Genomic DNA, 17,158 nt, shown 5'->3' on the forward strand with positions numbered 1-17,158 from the left:
CTAGATGTCAACTACGAAAATGATAAGTATTTCGGTAAGACAACTTTACTGATGTATGGAGTGAGCACTCTATGCTTACTTATTTATCTTTGGCCACCATAGAGAAAAATTGGGGCGATGGTATTAAGCTTATTTGAACATCCTTTTATTAGGTATACTGACGGAATAAGATTTGACATTGTGAAGATTGCTGACAAGGTTAATAAAATGAATATTTTTTAAAGACATGTCAAAATACTAACTCTGTGTTTTGAATTATTTTAATTGTCTGTGTGTCCAAAATTCCAGAACAAATATTAAGTAAGCAATCATGCTTCAATATTCATTACAAAAACAATTCTCTCCACTTTCTGAACAATCTTGGATAATTGAATATCGATATGGGTCGCTGGGCAGCGGACCAATGAAAATGTAGACAAGTATTGCCAACAGTTACACTGAAACGCATCCATGTTTACAATAAAATTCTGATAGAAAAACTGTATTTAATGATTGTGTAGTACTTACTTGGAAATAAAAGTAATTAGCCAGCCTTTGTGAAGGAACAAAGATAATTCTTTTACTAATTTATCTAAAGGCCTGTCGCTATTGCGTGTCATTACCGTTATGAGTCACACAATAGACTCATTGTGCTTCCCGCATAATGCCGCATTCGATATCTCGCCTCTTTACTCTATTATTTGTGCTTTGCACCGATTACATAGTTAATTCCAAAACTCAGTAAAGAGCCTTAGTTGATTACTGCTGGTACAGCTTGCCATGACATCAAATAAAACAGCAATTAGGTTTAACTGGTCGTCGGAAATCTCAAAAGGTCTGTTTATTGCGAAATATTAAACGAAAACGATTCGAGGGGTGGCTGTCTAAACATTTTGAAGTGTTCTTAATTGAAGTGACAGTTAACAGATCAGAGGGCTTCCCGCGAACACCGACGGGTATCTTTCTCTTTTACTCCAATTAAGGCGTAATTCGAGTGATAGAGAATGATTCCCGCAATTTGCGAACTTCGGTTTTCGTGGTTACAGCCCAGGAACGTAGAAATGTTAACAATAACAATTTGGGGTGCTAAAGTGGTAACTGTGATTTAGAGAGCATTTGCTCGTAGCATGTGCTTAGATGTTTCGCGCCGCGCGAAAAGCCCCAAGCTGTAGCCGCAACGCCGTGTTCAAGCCACCATCTCGCCGCATCGCATCGCATCCTCTTTACTTGCCATCCGATTACCGAACGTAGCTTAAATCATTAGCGTCGCTACGAAATTCCAATTTCAGCCTTAGCGCAGACCTGACAGAGTTATGATCGGACGCTCCGCCCACACGACTGACAACAAAGACCGCGCTCATAACCGAAATTACTTCTGCCTCTTAATATTCAACCCAGGTCGTGAATCTTGGAAAATTAATTCAATAAATCAGGTCGGTCCACAAATACCGGTGACTGGGAAAGTTCATTTACTTCCCCATCTTAAATTTTGCTTGTCGAAACGCGACGCTGCGGGTTGTTAACAGTAAATTACTTTGTAAAGTAGAAATACATTATTATTTACGATTAGCAGAAATGATTTATATTTTCCGGTGCTAAACAATGCTGGCACCAGTAATGGCGGTCAGTAATTAAAATTACTAATTATATGAATGCTAACACCGCACCCATGCAAGACGTTTACTTAATGGGCGTCGTTTGCATAAAAAACTTCTTTACAATCTTAGACAATACCTACATATTTTAGATTCGCTAGCTTGATGTTCAAGAAAAGTCTTATCTTTGTTGTTTGTTTATTTAAGTATTTCCGGAGGGCTCCGTTGATAAATTACTTTCCGTTCCGACTGTCGCACTGCTCTCATCGGTCTGTTTCACGCTTTCAAAATGTTTTTTCCCCAATCTTACAGTTCATCTGGGAGACGCTTCGTGTTTTGCGCATTCTATTGATTGCTGTCATTTGTATTCGGCGCAGTGAACCCTTAATAGGTTCACACGTGATGATACAAACGTTTAATAGTGGTTCTGAGGCAACGTTGATTATTATGGTGTGATTATCCGGCTATTCGAATGCGTGGAGCGGCGTTGCTTTATAGTTTTGGTTAGATTAAGATGGTTGCTGCCTGATTAGGCGTGATTGCGCGTGTTTGTGTGAGGGAATGCTTACCGGCATGGTCGGCGTTGGGGCCGAGATGTTTGAGGGCGTAGACGTGCAGCGCGCCGTACGCTAGCTGCAGCCCGGTTGACAGGAGGTGCGCCAGGAATGCGGCGCCGCAGACAATCCATCTAGAACAAAAATTACAATTAAGTTTGCATCGTTGGAAGGCAAATATTATAGATACATTTCGAACACGAAACCTGTGCCACAGAATAAGTAATAGTATTATATATAAGACCCGTGCGCAAACTCTGTGCGCGGGGGGTACTAGGGTTCATTTCACTTACTTTATATCCGTATTCGAGCTATATGTACATATTTAACGATTGCCAGAACATATATTTATTGCGCATTTACTATTATTTTTTGTTACAGGTTTAAATATAGCGCTCACACGATCTCGATCATAATGCTTAACTGTCGGCTTTGAGGAATAACAGCCAAATACTAAAGTATAACATAAGTTTACAAATAACCACCAATGATACAATATGTACTTTGCACGAATATTTGCCATTTAGAAATTAAATTGTTAACACTTATCTCTCGCTTGAGAATATTAAGGTGATATATAAGAAGAATAACCGGCCAAGAGCATGTCGGGCCACGCTCAGTGTAGGGTTCCGTAGTTACTCTTCCGTCACAATAAGCTAAACTGGAGCTTAAAGTATAGTAAATTGTTAACCAAGGGATGAAACGGTACCTTTCACCCGAGTTAAACAAATAGGCAAATTTGCATAATCAGTACCTAATTAAAGTAAGTCTTTTTACTATGAAGGGAAAACTTTTTGCGATAATTCAAAAACAGCTAAACTGATCATGTCCGCTATAGTTTTCATTTAATGTCTTTCTTAAGCTCTACTTCCACGATTTTTTTCATATTTTTTGTACCTATGGTTCAAAAGTTAGAGGGGGGGGGACACATTTTTTTTTTCTTTCGGAGCGATTATCTCCGAATATATTCACTTTATCAAAAAATGATTCTTGAAAACCCCTATTAGTTTTGAAAGACCTTTCCAACGATACCCCACACTCTAGGGTTGAAGCGAAAAAAAAATTCACCCCCACTTTACGTTTAGGGGAGGTACCCTAAAAAAAATTAAATTTTTAGATTTTATTGTACGACTTTGTCAGCTTTATTGATTTATATATCCATGCCAAATTTCAGCTTTCTAGCACTAACGACCACGGAGCAAAGCCTCGGACAGACAGACAGACAGACAGACAGACAGACAGACAGACAGACAGACAGACGGACATGGCGAAACTATAAGGGTTCCGTTTTATGCCATTTGGCTACGGAACCCTAAAAAGAATCGAAAAGTTCAAAGAAAACAGGACTACGGTATTGATACAGGTATTGAACGTTGAATGGCACTGCTTTTAAGAATTCCAGGACTAATTTCATTGTTTTAAACGTCTGAAGCTCAAGAATCGATTACCTGTTACAGTATTTACTGCAGTCCTCCTGCTCAGGCACGTAGGAGAGGCTTAATTTGAATTAACTTGATCGTGGCAGAGAGCAATAAATATCTAAACGGGTGAGTATTTTGCAGAAGTTTGGATATTTTTTTAAGGTCGAATTTGTTTACGAACTACGTATTTTGCATTGTGTTAACTATTAAATAATTTCACGATTGAAAAAAAGAAAGTGTACGCCTTGATTGTTTTCCAGTAATCGCTGTTCTACTTTTTATAGCCTAAAGCGAGGAATTTCAGTTGCAAAATGTTTCAACATTATCGGTTAAAATAAACTTATTTAACTTATGCAGGTAGTTTTAGTGATATTGATGTGGAAGAGAGTTGTTGGGAGTAGCGTTATTTAAATAGCAACATCATTACGTTTCTTTAACAAAAATCAGTTGGTGTAAGCACAAGACCTTATAACTGTAATTTGGAACGAGCCCTTGATGAAAGTTCCTCTGTCTTAATATATGAAATTAATATGAACATCTTTTGTCTTTATCGTCCGTTAAGCTCAAGGGTACCATGATGCCACGCACCGAAGTTACGCAAGTACTTATAGGTCTACCGTTTATGTCAGGCGGCTGGTAAATAAGTTACGCGATGATTTTCGATGATAATTTGTTTATTTAGTCCCAACACTCAGCTACCTAAATTACATTTTTACTTAACATTTTAAAAATCAGCTTCATGTCGGCAAAAGCTTTCAACCAGTTCATAATACACCAACTATATATATATATATAACAACATAAATATTGGTTACAATACTTACAATCTTACACAAATCGACCTAGCCCTAAACTAAGCAAAGCTTGTACTATGGGTACTAGGCGACGATATACATACGTATTATATATACATAGAAAGCACACATGACTCAGAAACAAATATCTGTATTCATCACACAAATAAATACTCTTACTGGGATTCGAGCTCGGGACCATCGGCTTTATAGGAAGGGTCACTACTCACTAGCCCAGACTGGTCGTCGTATATTATATAGACCTATAATACCTTATTTACTCGCTTTTTCACGCCGTGCGTGCATCCCTAAAATGAGGCGTGGATATATTATCAGCGTTAAATTAAAACTACAATGAATATAGTTAGAGTACCTAGAGTTAATAATTTTTTATTGGAAATGGTTTCTTCTTTAGGAAATTTGTTTACATTTCTTAAATTATATTACTTACTTTATATTCCTTTTGTTATATTTCTAGATATTGGTCAATAACGTACTTAATACCAAATATTTTTCATGTTTTTTTAAAATAATAAACACTTCGAATACATTTTTAGGATTAGTACCTCCATTTTTCACCATTCTGAACTTGTCGACTAGACTATTATGCGAACATTGCAAATTATATAATAGCTTTTAAAAATTGGCAACCTGTTACAGGGCCTCGCATGGCAGTATACTCAATCAATCATAAATATTCGATGTCACTCACAAGCCATAATTAAAACTGTCTGCATTCTGCGGTTCTTGCTCGTGAGACTCTTCTAGGTAACTATTACGTTAATTATGTAGTTGACATCATTGAGCAACTTTTCTTAACGTTGCAATATAAACATATGTAGGGACATAAATTACCGGTAACATACATATACATACTTATATCACATAGATCATGAAAATCAATACTCAATAAACGGTTACACAAGAGTTTTAGTTTGAATCATTTTGTTTGTAAAGTACATCACTGCTCACTTATTCGCCGTACTTCATTTAATGGGATTATTCGTGTTAACTTCTGTAATATTAATATAGCTCAAAATAGATTTACGAGCGTTATTTCGTGAACAAAGGAAAGTCGGAGGAAAACAGATTAAGGCCTATTTTGCTAAAAGGAGGAGAAAAACTGTATCTAAGGATTAAGGTGTTGACGGATACTATTAAATATATTTTTCTTGTAATTGTTTTGAATATCAGCAACAAATTATCAGTATAACGAAAATTTAAATTCTTATAATTATACCCGTAATAATAAAAAAATACATGACCTCAAAATCAATCAATGTTGTTGTTTTCTTTCCAATAAGTCAGTAAAGTAAGTAATTTAAGGACCGTAGTAGGTTTAAGAAAAATACAGTGTACACAAAATCAGAATGGGCAAGGTTCTCACAAAAAGGTTTAGATGTTTTGGAGCATCTCGCCAGTTCCAATGGAATCGTCTTGGCAACATTTTACATAAAAATGTTTTTGACTTAATCCGGTTAAAAAAAGTAAAAATAAGCTCTTATTAAAGAGTCAGATTTTGCAATTGTTTAATGATGAGGACTACAAGATATTATATATTATTTTAAGCAAATATGTTTATTTATTTATTTATAAGTATTGCTAGGCTTTTATAACAAACATCACAAGAACGGGCTTTATTGACACGGGAAAACAATATTTTATGTCTTATCTAACAATTTACACAATTTTTATAATAGGTACTTTGATTAGACTAAATCTATAAGTAAGCTAACAATCGTGTTACAAAAATATGTGATTCATCGTACACTCGCACAGGATTACTGCTGATAGATACCATGTTTCGTGTTTATCAATAAAACATAGGTTCGTGGAAGTGGAAAATTGGTTGCTAAGTCAGCAGGAAGAGTAAGCCGCCAAAGTTTTTGATACTTCGCCTTCAAATATTTATTTGGGCCCGATGAGTTAGCCCGATACGCTTTCGGATTTACTTATAAGTAAGTCGGTATTAATAAAAATGGTAAAACTTTTAGGTGATGCAAGTTTAACTCTAAGGTTCCGATTGGATCTCTATACAAACACACGCAGATCATGTTAAAAGGCAGCTGTTATTTCATACATCTTTACATTTTCGTGATCTCTTGTACAACAAGCCAACACGCTATCACATGGATTTTGAAAATACTTGGTAATTCTTGACGATGAAGAGGTTGTGACGTGTAAGACTGGCAGGAGGCTAGCAGCCCTGAAAAACTAATTCGCATGACCGTATAGAAAGATTGATGTAAGGATATAAGGCAGCTGACACATAAAGAAGAAGCTAATTAATAGATATATAATCAACAACGAACAAACCTGCTAATTTCTAATATTTCGTCGAGTAATATTTAGAGTAGGTTGATTGTTAACTAAGGGATGTCTTACACTCAAGTTATACGAGGAAACCATACAAAACAAAATTTGCTAAATTAGTAATTTATCATAGTTTGTTTCTCGTCAAATGAGTTTGTTCATTTTCATGGAAATAATCTATATTCTATATTTATAAATGAGTGTGTCCTTTACTGACTGACTCATCAACGCAGAGCCGAAACTACAAATGATAGAAAGTTGAAATATATGCACACCAGGTTAAATTTATAAAGTGTACAAGAAATAAGAAGCGATTTTGAGAAATCCAGCTCCTAAGGGGATTAAAAAGGGGATGAAAGTTTGTATCGGGTTCAAGTTTTATTTTAAGCTAGGAACTTGATACTTTGTGAAAAGGTATTTTATTTAAATAGAAGAATATTAATATTAGCGTTTTTGAAAATTTATCCCCTAAGGTGGTGAAAAAGGGGTTGAGGGTTTGTATGGAAATCAAATATTCTTATGATTACGGGACTTGAAACTTTTATGTGAGTATATTATTAGAATGCAAAAAAGCAATTTCTTCGTTTTCAAAAATTCATCCCCTAAAAGCTTAAAAGGGGTTGAAAGTTTGAATCCATTACAAATGCTTTGTAACTTCTTATAAAGGCATAATAGATGATTACAAATTAAAATTATTTCAATATTTTTGGGAATTTAACCTCTAATAAAAAGCGGATGAAAGTTTGTATGGGGTTCAAGTTTTATTTTGACCTAGGAACTTGAATCATTGTAAAAACGTATTTTTCAAAATTGAAGATGACTGATTTCAGCGTTTTTGAAAATTCATCTCCCAATATGGTGAAAAAGGGGTTGAAAGTTTAAGATCAAACATTTGTGTAAGTGTGGGACTTGAATAATTCTGTGGCCCTAGTGAAAAAGGGTACAAGTCTCTGGCAGCGCAGGTTTTTTTTTTTTTTTTTTTTTATACTACGTCGCCGGCAAACAAGCATACGGCCCGCCTGATGGTAAGCAGCCTCCGTAGCCTATGTACGCCTGCAACTCCAGAGGAGAGGAGGAGGAGGGGAGGAGGAGTGTAAAGGGGTGTAAGTTCCACGTAATACTTATGCCCTTATACACCTAAGGAATATTATTAGAAACAAGAAAATTGATTTCAGAGTTTTTAAAAATTCATCCCCTAAAACGGTTAAATAATGGTTGAAAGTTTGTATCCTTTAAATTCTTCAAAACTTCTTAAAAAGGCATAATAAAAGATTTTTTTTCCCTATTATTGTATTATATAAATTTTTGACTTTCTGACATTACCTAGGTAGCTGTATTTTTTATTTTTATATTCTTAAATACTTTGACAAATTTTTCTATTTATAGAAAGTGTTTTATACATTTTTTACTGTTTTATTTTATTTTTGCTATTATTAATTTTTATTCTGCTTTTTTTGGTCTTATTATTTCTGCTTTTAGATTATTATTCTTTATTTATTCCGATTCGTAGTTATTATTATTATTGTTATTGTGTTGTGACGATCTTTTTATGAATGCATTTTATTTTGACATTTAAAATATAATGTACATTTCCAATAAGAAATAAATGAATGTAATCTAATCTAATTAAAAAAAAAACCTTATATGAATCCCTTCAATTGGTGAAAAAAGGGTATAAAGTTTGCATAGGGATTGGGAGTGAACATTTTCTTAACTGACTTGAAAATCTTCTTAGTGTGCTGAGAGGGATTATATCGAGAACATTTTTTTTTTCAGTTACGGGTTTGAGACTTTGTAGTTGTGACAGACTAATATAATAATCCTTAATATGCGTATTACGAATGATTAAACGTCCCTTTACTGTTATCTTTTGTTGCATACCTAATGTTCTATGCTCATGTAGAATATATAATGACCAACATACCAATCCATGTCTACGAAGTCGAGGGCAACAGCTAGTACTAGACATAATACCATAGTTGTCTACCCCCATCACGAGTCACGAGAGACAAAACCCGAGACGAATGGAAAGGACAATTTCGCTCGTGTATCAACCGAGGTTTTCTTATTACTTTTAGGAGAAAATCACAATATACCTGACAAACATTTGTTACTAAAGTAATGACATTAATCTACAACCATTTCTTTAGCACTGTGTACAATCGGAGACTTTATGATTGGAGAAGTCTAACCCATAGCGAAAAACAGGTAGATTGTTATTGTTATGCAAATTGCAGTACCTTACTCTTAAAATTGTTTGTTCATTAAACTATGCCCCCCACATAGCATACTGCATATGTATATGCATTCCCTAATGAGGGATAATAGGATTACATCATCATAATTAAATTATGAAAATACCTCATTGCCTCGTACGTACTTTTTAGTTTTTAAGGCCCTCAGCACACGGTGCGTAAACGTAAGCGTATCGTAAAAACGTAACGAGTACAAGACGTGGCTATATTGCAAATGTACGTTTCAATTAGCGTTTTATATCAACGATTGCCATCTTAACTATTAGGCCCCCTATGGCCGGCACGTAACACTTTAAGCCCGTTTTAATATATTTAAACAATGAACCATTTTGAGAGCTTGACATGCAAATGAAGAGTATATTAAACATGGATTTCCCAAACGCCAATAACGTAGTATTATTTGATCCTAGTTCATTATTACTTAATCTTCTTTGATCTTTTCTCCAATACAAGTATTTTATCGTTGAGTATTATTTTAGAGACCGTTTAATGTTACCCAAGCATTCAATTAAAACTTAACAGGATTGACTGTAAGGGTTCATTATTAATCATTTTGTTAAGAGATTAGGAAAGTTAAAAGATGCTGACGTAGGTACTTTAACTTGTGAACAGAGTAGATACTTAAACTATTTAAATGATTTTCAAAGAACACCTTATTTGGATGATACAGAAGTTTGCTTTTGTTTGGCATTGTGTGAGTGTGAGACCCTGAAGTGTAAGGCATGAGAGTAATTCCGATAGATTTTAGGGCGAGTTAACGATAATTTTCATACTCGTACATATATTTTTTTTCTGAACTTATGCCGGCAAGTAGTTGGTACTTAAAAATTAAAACATAAACCGTAGTATACAGTGCTAAAAGAATAGAAAACGACCAATATATAAAACAAGATATTGAACGGAAAAAAAAAAGATATTTTGCAGTAGCCATCTTCACTTCATAAAATATAGGTATATAGGTAACGTTAAGGTAACATCGATAACAGACATGTCGATATTTCATTTTGTCAAACACTTTATTTTTCCACAAAAACTTCTCTATGTCTGACTATGGGACACACGTAAAGATGGATTGTATCCTTGCTATTTGCTATTTATATTCAGTTTCAAAGTTTATAATGGCTCCTTAAAGCTTAATTTAAGTAGAACGTTTCGAACAGCAACATTTCTGACGCGAGTTGTCGCGAGGGACATTCACCTCCGTGCTATATGTCAACTTGTCAAGCCTTAACTACGATCCCGCCCGAATAGTTAGTTTACGATTTGTCTGGTACCCCTTGAATCTCAAGACAGGTAAACCGTGTCATATTAACTTTACTGTGTCAACTTGTTATTTAAAGCTGATTAGGATTAAGCACTGAAAGGCGTTTAAATAAAAAGCTTTAGGTTAGTTATGGTTATACATATACAGATAATAAATATAAATATTTTATATATCAGGGGATTACAGAGCTAATATCATTTGATCAATAGATTGGATTTTAGCCAATTAATTAAAACGCTGTCAATCTAATATGAATGGATACCGGCCGATTGGCGGAAAATTGCATGCCCGGTCGACGCCAAAAATATGCGTAAGTACTTTTTTTTCTATTACAATGATATAAGGCGCAAAAAATTTACATATCATTGACGTAGTCTGAATCCGACTGGATATTCCAGCTTCAGTTTGACAACAATAGCTTTTCTCCAAACTTGTTTTATCAATCGCGATTTGGCAATCGGGAATACTGTGATAGACAAGAATCCAATCGTCCTAAAATAAATACTTCTGAGGAAGCTGAAAGAGGAAGGATACAGAGACGGATTTATTTGGTGTGAGCTATACACTTATACATATACTACGCATACTTGACATGCGTATTGAGTATCTTAGGTCTGGTCAGCAATAAAAGCGGTAAGGCTTCTGATCCCAGTCACAGCTCGTCACAGCACAGGCACAGCAGCTAGCTTGTTCTAATTACCTTAGGTAGGAAATACCAATTGGAAATACTTATGTGAAATCAATACAAACGTGAAGGTATACTTTTTAATTAATATGTAACAAAATATTGGAAAAACTCTCCAATACAAGCTCAAACTCCCATTAGCACTGGGAAACAAATAAAAGTTTAGGGACTTAAATAGTTAAACGTGAGGTTCACCCCGTCCATGGCACGGGTTTGGTTCGATTGGAAATCGAATACCGCGAATTCATTTAAATAAACAAACAGAGGGATCAATTTCAATTCAATGAGCGCCCGTAATCTTTGTAAGTTTGCTTCAGTTGCTTTAATTCTTGGTTTTGAACGCGGTATTAGATCTCGATTTTATTTATTTTTTTATTTTTATTTTATTTATTTATAAGATCACGACTATTATAATAGATGTTGGGACCTACGTATCTGTGTAACTCAAGTAGTCCTCACATCGTTAGTCATCGAAATTGGTTAAGATCAAACATTATATACGTACGTGAATTTTCTAGAAATGAAACCAAGCTCGGTTTGGTAGCGGTAATTTGATCGAAATTATTAAAGCCCTTTTCATAATCAGACTTACTAAATAGGTAGTTTAACAATAAATTACCTACCCGGGCTATTGTTCCCACTACTTACCTTTTTGAACGTTCAAATCCGATACTCCAGTATAAGAGTGACTTGGAGATACGTAACAACTATTTTTAATTACAGATGACACCTATTAAATTTATTGTTAGCCATGGAGAAAAATGACCAGTGAACTCATTAGCCATTATTTAATAATAATGAATCTGACTTTTTAATGTTAGAAATATTCAAATTGTGAAAGACTGACAGCTTTTTACTTAGGGATGATACACGCTAGAACGGTCTGGGTCTGGGCCGAGGCCTCCGGCGCATATATAGACGCATCACGTGATCACAGATCACCTGTTATAGAAAACAAAATGTCGGAAGCGGCGTCCGATGCATATAGACGCATCACGTGATCATCACCTGTTATAGAAAACGAAGTGTTGGAAGCCTCGGTTCGGGCCCGGACCGTCCTAGCGTGAGTCATCCTTTAAGCACGAATTTATCAGGAAAATTATGCAAATATAAAATAATTTATCAATGAGTTTAATAATTTAACACCTTTAATATTTTGACATACTTAATACCAACATTCGAATTTTGGGAACAAATCATTTTTTTAGTAATGACATAAATTTTAAATTTCAGTTTATAAACCTACTTGAAAACTTTTTGTACTTTACTATTAACTAAACTTATAATGGCTTTCCTGGAACTAATTGACTATTTCCAGTGTATATTGTATTTAGAATTTCATTCAATTTAAATAAGTACTTGTAACGAAGGTACATTTTAGTACCTAATATTTTTTGAAATTGAAATTATTTCATTCAGGCATAAAGCCCATAAGTATTACTGCTGGTAAAAAAATATTATTTAGCTTCCTAAATCTATGTTAATGTACAATTTGAAAAATAATAAAAACTAAAATGAATTAATGCTATTTATTTCGATCATGCGTTGGGTTCATGTAATTGGTTCCAACGCCTCATCAGTGGGCATCCACTCTGACCACAAATGTGTTTAGGAGACTGTTGGTTTTTATCAAATTTTAATATATAATTTTTACGTCAGCAGCTCGAACAAGGGTAATTTGCTACTTAAAACAGTGAGCAAAATCTCATTTTGCTCACTGAGTGAGACAATATAACATTCAAGTGATCTTTATATTCGAATGTCATTTCAACGTGCGGGGCCTAATACAAGTTCGAAATATTTGGATTCTATTGTCTTTATCCCTTTCACGTCATTAGCAAAAAGAATGAGACAAAAAAGTTCACACGTAATTCCACGGTAGGTATATTGACGGTTAATAATAGACCCCCGAAATAAGTCAGAGCGCATCGTTCCAAAACACCCTACGAGTCTTCATTCGTAATAATTAATTACTGAAATAAAAGTTTAAAATTAAATAAAAACACCATATTTTACGTATTTTATTATATAATCAAAACAATGAACTAATAAAAATTTACGCAATTGTTACGCAAAGTAAATAATTTTACTTTTAACGATCACTCCTACTCTTTATACAAAAAAAAAGTTGTCGATTGAACTGTCAATTGATGTTCGTTATTTCATTATTTTCGAATTATTTTACTGAAATTTCTTACGTTTTGTTTTATTGCGGTAATTAAACTTAATTGTTAAAATACTTTCAGAAAACATGAGTAAAATAGTGATGAAGACGGATTAAATTTTTTCAGGTTGTATTTTTACTTTCCAAATATGTTCTCACTGCTGACGTGAAAATTTTTGTGTACTACACGAGATCAAAGTTATCTACATCTCGTGCGCTTTTGAGTCCCTTACTACGCTCAAGATTCTTAATTATAGAATCTTTCGCTTGCACAGGACTCAAAATAAGCACTCGAAGAAATATCAAACTTTTGCTCTCTTGTTGTACAAATAACTATTTTTGAATAAAAATAAATTTAAAATAAAACACGTCTCATCTCGATAGCTTTAACATGTAATGGTCCCGAACTCTATTCATCCTATAAATATATTGCTTAACTTAAACGTAGTTAGTGGAACCTGTTGTGAAATGTTGTATTTGGTGTGATTGCAGATTTGGTTGTATCGTCGGACATTCGACAGGGTTATATTAAGCTCAGTAAGTAAACAAATGATCAAATATATTTACATGCATAAGTAATTCTATACTAAGCAACCTAGCTAGCTGTTCTGTTTCCGTTACGAGTAATATGGATATGTAATAAGTTTTAATTTAAATAAAATATGACCAAAAGAAACGGGCGAAGATAGCCGCCGCCCCGTCATCTGTCACCGTGGTTGTAACAACCATAAAAGCGCTACCATCATATCCTTGCTGGTTTTTGTGTCGTAAAACTAATTTAATCAATATTGTTCTTTATCGTAACTATTAGCAAGTGAATTGCAGAAGCGTTGGCCGACCTCCAATCTGATAGCGCAATGGACTTGGAAATTAATGGGCGCAAATAGTCACGAATGGGAAGGAATGGCCGTGTGCAGGAAAAGGCTTAGTGCAGTAGCGGCGTATGCTGAATGCCGGGCGATTTGATTTTATTTTGCACTTCTAAAGCCTGAAAAAGCATTCAAAAGCGCGCGAGGGTACATTGACTGACAGCTCTGATAACTAGTCGATAGATGGTTTACCTATTGACTTTTATTGCGTTTATGCAGATTGTTTTGTTTTTTCTTAGTAGGTATGAAAGTATACCTAGGTAAGTAGGTAGAGTCTAGAGTTGGAGGCGTTTATAGGCTACGGAGACTTCTTACCATCAGGCGGACTGTATGCTTGTTTGCCACCGACGTAGTATATAATATATATATTAAGAAAACATTTTAGACCCTTATGTTGCTTTGGCGTAGGCATATTATTTAAAATATTTTTTTCAACATTGCTTAACATGACAAAGAAACTAAAATTATGAGTAAAAGCCATCGTTAAACGCGACTAAATTCCTATCAGAAGAATCACTATGCTGAGGTTTTCCCGAGGGGCTACAGTATCCCTACTTCTACATTCTTCAAAAATGGGGAGTATAAAGGTTTTTAAAGAGTCGGCAAAGCGCATGTAACATCTCTGGAGTTGCAGGTGTCTATAGGCTACGGTGACTGCTTAACATCAGGGGGGGCATATGCTTGTTTGCCACAGACATGGTATTAAAAAAAACATTATTTTTCTATACCAAATGAAGTGAGTTTATCGCAGTGATAATGTTCACGTAAGGTCGTTAATTTCTAGATTGCAACAAGTGCTATAAAAATCCGTAAGTATATTAAAATTTAACCCGAATTCTCTTCCGGGTAGTTGCGCTTCCTCTTATAGTCATCCACGTCCACGATAGTCATCTAGATCTGTTGATAGTTACCCCCAACCCCCCTCCGGGTAGAAGTGGTGCTTGATGGCGCGCGTGTCGAGCTCGCGCCGACGCAGCGCGGGCACGGTGCGGTGCAGCGAGCGCAGCTCCCGCTCGCGCAGCGCGCCCACCGTCGACTCCTCCTCGCCCTCCACGCCGGTCGCCCAGCCATCTGGAACAACCCATCAGTTACTACTGAGTTCATATTTAAATAAAAACCGGCCAAGAGCATGTCGGGCCATGCTCAGTGTAGTGTTCCGTAGTTACTTTTCCGTCATAATAAACTAAACTGGAGCTTTAAGTATACTAGATTGTTAACCAAGGGATGAAACGGTACCTTTCACCCGAGTTAAACAAATGGGAAAATTTGCATAATCAGTAGGTACCTAATTAAAGTAACAGACTTACTTGCAATCGGAGACTTTGCATGTCTAAAGATAAATATCCCATAGCGAAAAACATAGATTGCTGTATAGATGAGTAAAACACATTTTTAGCAAACTGCAGTAATTTTAAAATGATTTGGTTCATTAAAGCATGAAAAAGTAAAGTATAACAATAAGTCCTAGACATAATGCATCGTACATGTGTGCAATAAACGAATATGAATATAAAATGAGCAGGATTGCCACTTCTTACTTTTTAATTTTTACTCTTTCGTTCTAAAACTGCCAATAGTCAACGGCTTTACTCATACAGCCAATGAAACTGTTTTTGACAAATTAAATATTAAATAAAAATAGAATGAATAAAATCAGCAAAATTTTTAACTTACATTTTAGCTTATTTACATGAATAATGCCAAATAACTTTAACAACCCATTTAATGTGGTAATAACGTTTAACTGTGGATGTACGTCTTTTTACTATGAAGGGGAAACTTTTTGCGATAACTCAAAAACAGCTAAACTGATCATGTCCGCTATTAGGTATTTTCATTTAATAATGAAATGAAATTAAATAATTTATGAATGCATGTGGAGGATGGGTTACATATTTTAGCTAAAATTGCTACTCTAGTAGTCTCACCAAACTCTAACTTTTCAGGCGTGCATACATTTCAGGACGACACACACACACACGACACATTACATAATATCGATTTGAAATAATTTAACTTTATTCTATAACTAACATAAATAAATTAAATTAAATTTATATTAAATTAACATGTCATACATTTTGAAATTAATAAACATTAAGTATCATTTAGGAAGTCTTTTATACTATAATAACATTTCTGTATGAGCCATTGTTTAACTAAATTCTTAAATTTATTAAAATTACATTCCTTAAACATGTCCGGTAATCTATTATAAATGGTAATACACATACAGTACGAATTTTTAGAGGAAAGTGCTAGCTTGACCGCGAATGTCTTTCTTAAGCTCTACTTCCACGATTTTTTCTTATTTTTTGGACTATGATTCAAAAGTTAGGGGGTTACATTTTATATTCTTTCGGAGCGATTATCTTCGAATATATTCACTTTATCAAAATGTTTGTTGAAGACCCCTATTCGTTTTGAAAGGCCTTTCTAACGATACCCCACACTGTAGGGTTGACTCGACTGCTGGATGCTTAGCCAACATGCCAATCGTTAACGCTCCGTAGCGTAGCGTAGTCTCTCCCTATCACTCTTCCATATTAGAGAGTCAGTGACAGTTGAGTTCATTATGGGCTACGGAGCGTAATCGATACGCGCACTGATCGTAAAAATGAACACTATAACGGTTAGGAACTTACGAAATACTTTATGACAATATTCTTTATCTTTTCTTTGTAAGTACTTTTTATAAATATTCTTTATTGTATCTTGGTAGGGAAAAAACGGATCTGTTTTCGAAAGGATGGCGCCGTTAGACGGGATAAGCAGGATAAGACGAAAAGAGTCTGTTTCCTTTACGAGAGGAATCGCATTAGGTATTTACAAGTTTACAACTGGCTATTCCAAGTTGCATATAATATTGTCATTCCGCCTTCGGGGATACAACACCCATCCGGAAGGACAAAGAGAGAAATTACCACTGAATTAAGATACCTACCTAACCTTGTTACACCGTTTCACTTGTTACGTTTATTACCTGTTGGCTCAGCGCACCGCAATTAGAAACAAACACGGCGGTGAAAAAACAAATGCTTCGTGGAAGATTCACAAGGTAGGTAAGAAATAACATTTCCTTTGTGTTCTCATTTCATGTTGCTGATTGATCGTTTCCTTTCAAACGCTGCCACTCGCATCTCCCCTCTTGCCTGCCAATTCGTAGTCTACAACACTTTTCTCGCAAGTCAAACAACTAAGATTGCTCCCTAATGAAATCTCGATTTCTGACAGTCATGCTTGTACAATAACTTACTAATGAACC

At 35.0% G+C, this 17,158-nt stretch overlaps 1 protein-coding gene across 2 annotated transcripts in view; it reads right to left on the bottom strand.

Moving 5' to 3' along the window:
• The window catches only part of LOC133526134 (monocarboxylate transporter 4-like), an 82,250-nt gene that overhangs the window by 7,562 nt on the left and 57,530 nt on the right, over positions 1–17,158 (bottom strand). For both annotated transcript variants that reach the window (XM_061862611.1, XM_061862612.1), the window contains exons 4-5: positions 14,805–14,964; positions 2,144–2,262 (exon numbers count right to left, since the gene is read on the bottom strand). In XM_061862611.1, the coding sequence (XP_061718595.1) occupies positions 2,144–2,262; positions 14,805–14,964 (279 nt within the window). The remainder of the gene's footprint in view (positions 1–2,143; positions 2,263–14,804; positions 14,965–17,158) is intronic.

Source organism: Cydia pomonella, chromosome 16 (genome assembly GCF_033807575.1).
Source record: "Cydia pomonella isolate Wapato2018A chromosome 16, ilCydPomo1, whole genome shotgun sequence".
NCBI lineage: Eukaryota > Metazoa > Arthropoda > Insecta > Lepidoptera > Tortricidae > Cydia > Cydia pomonella.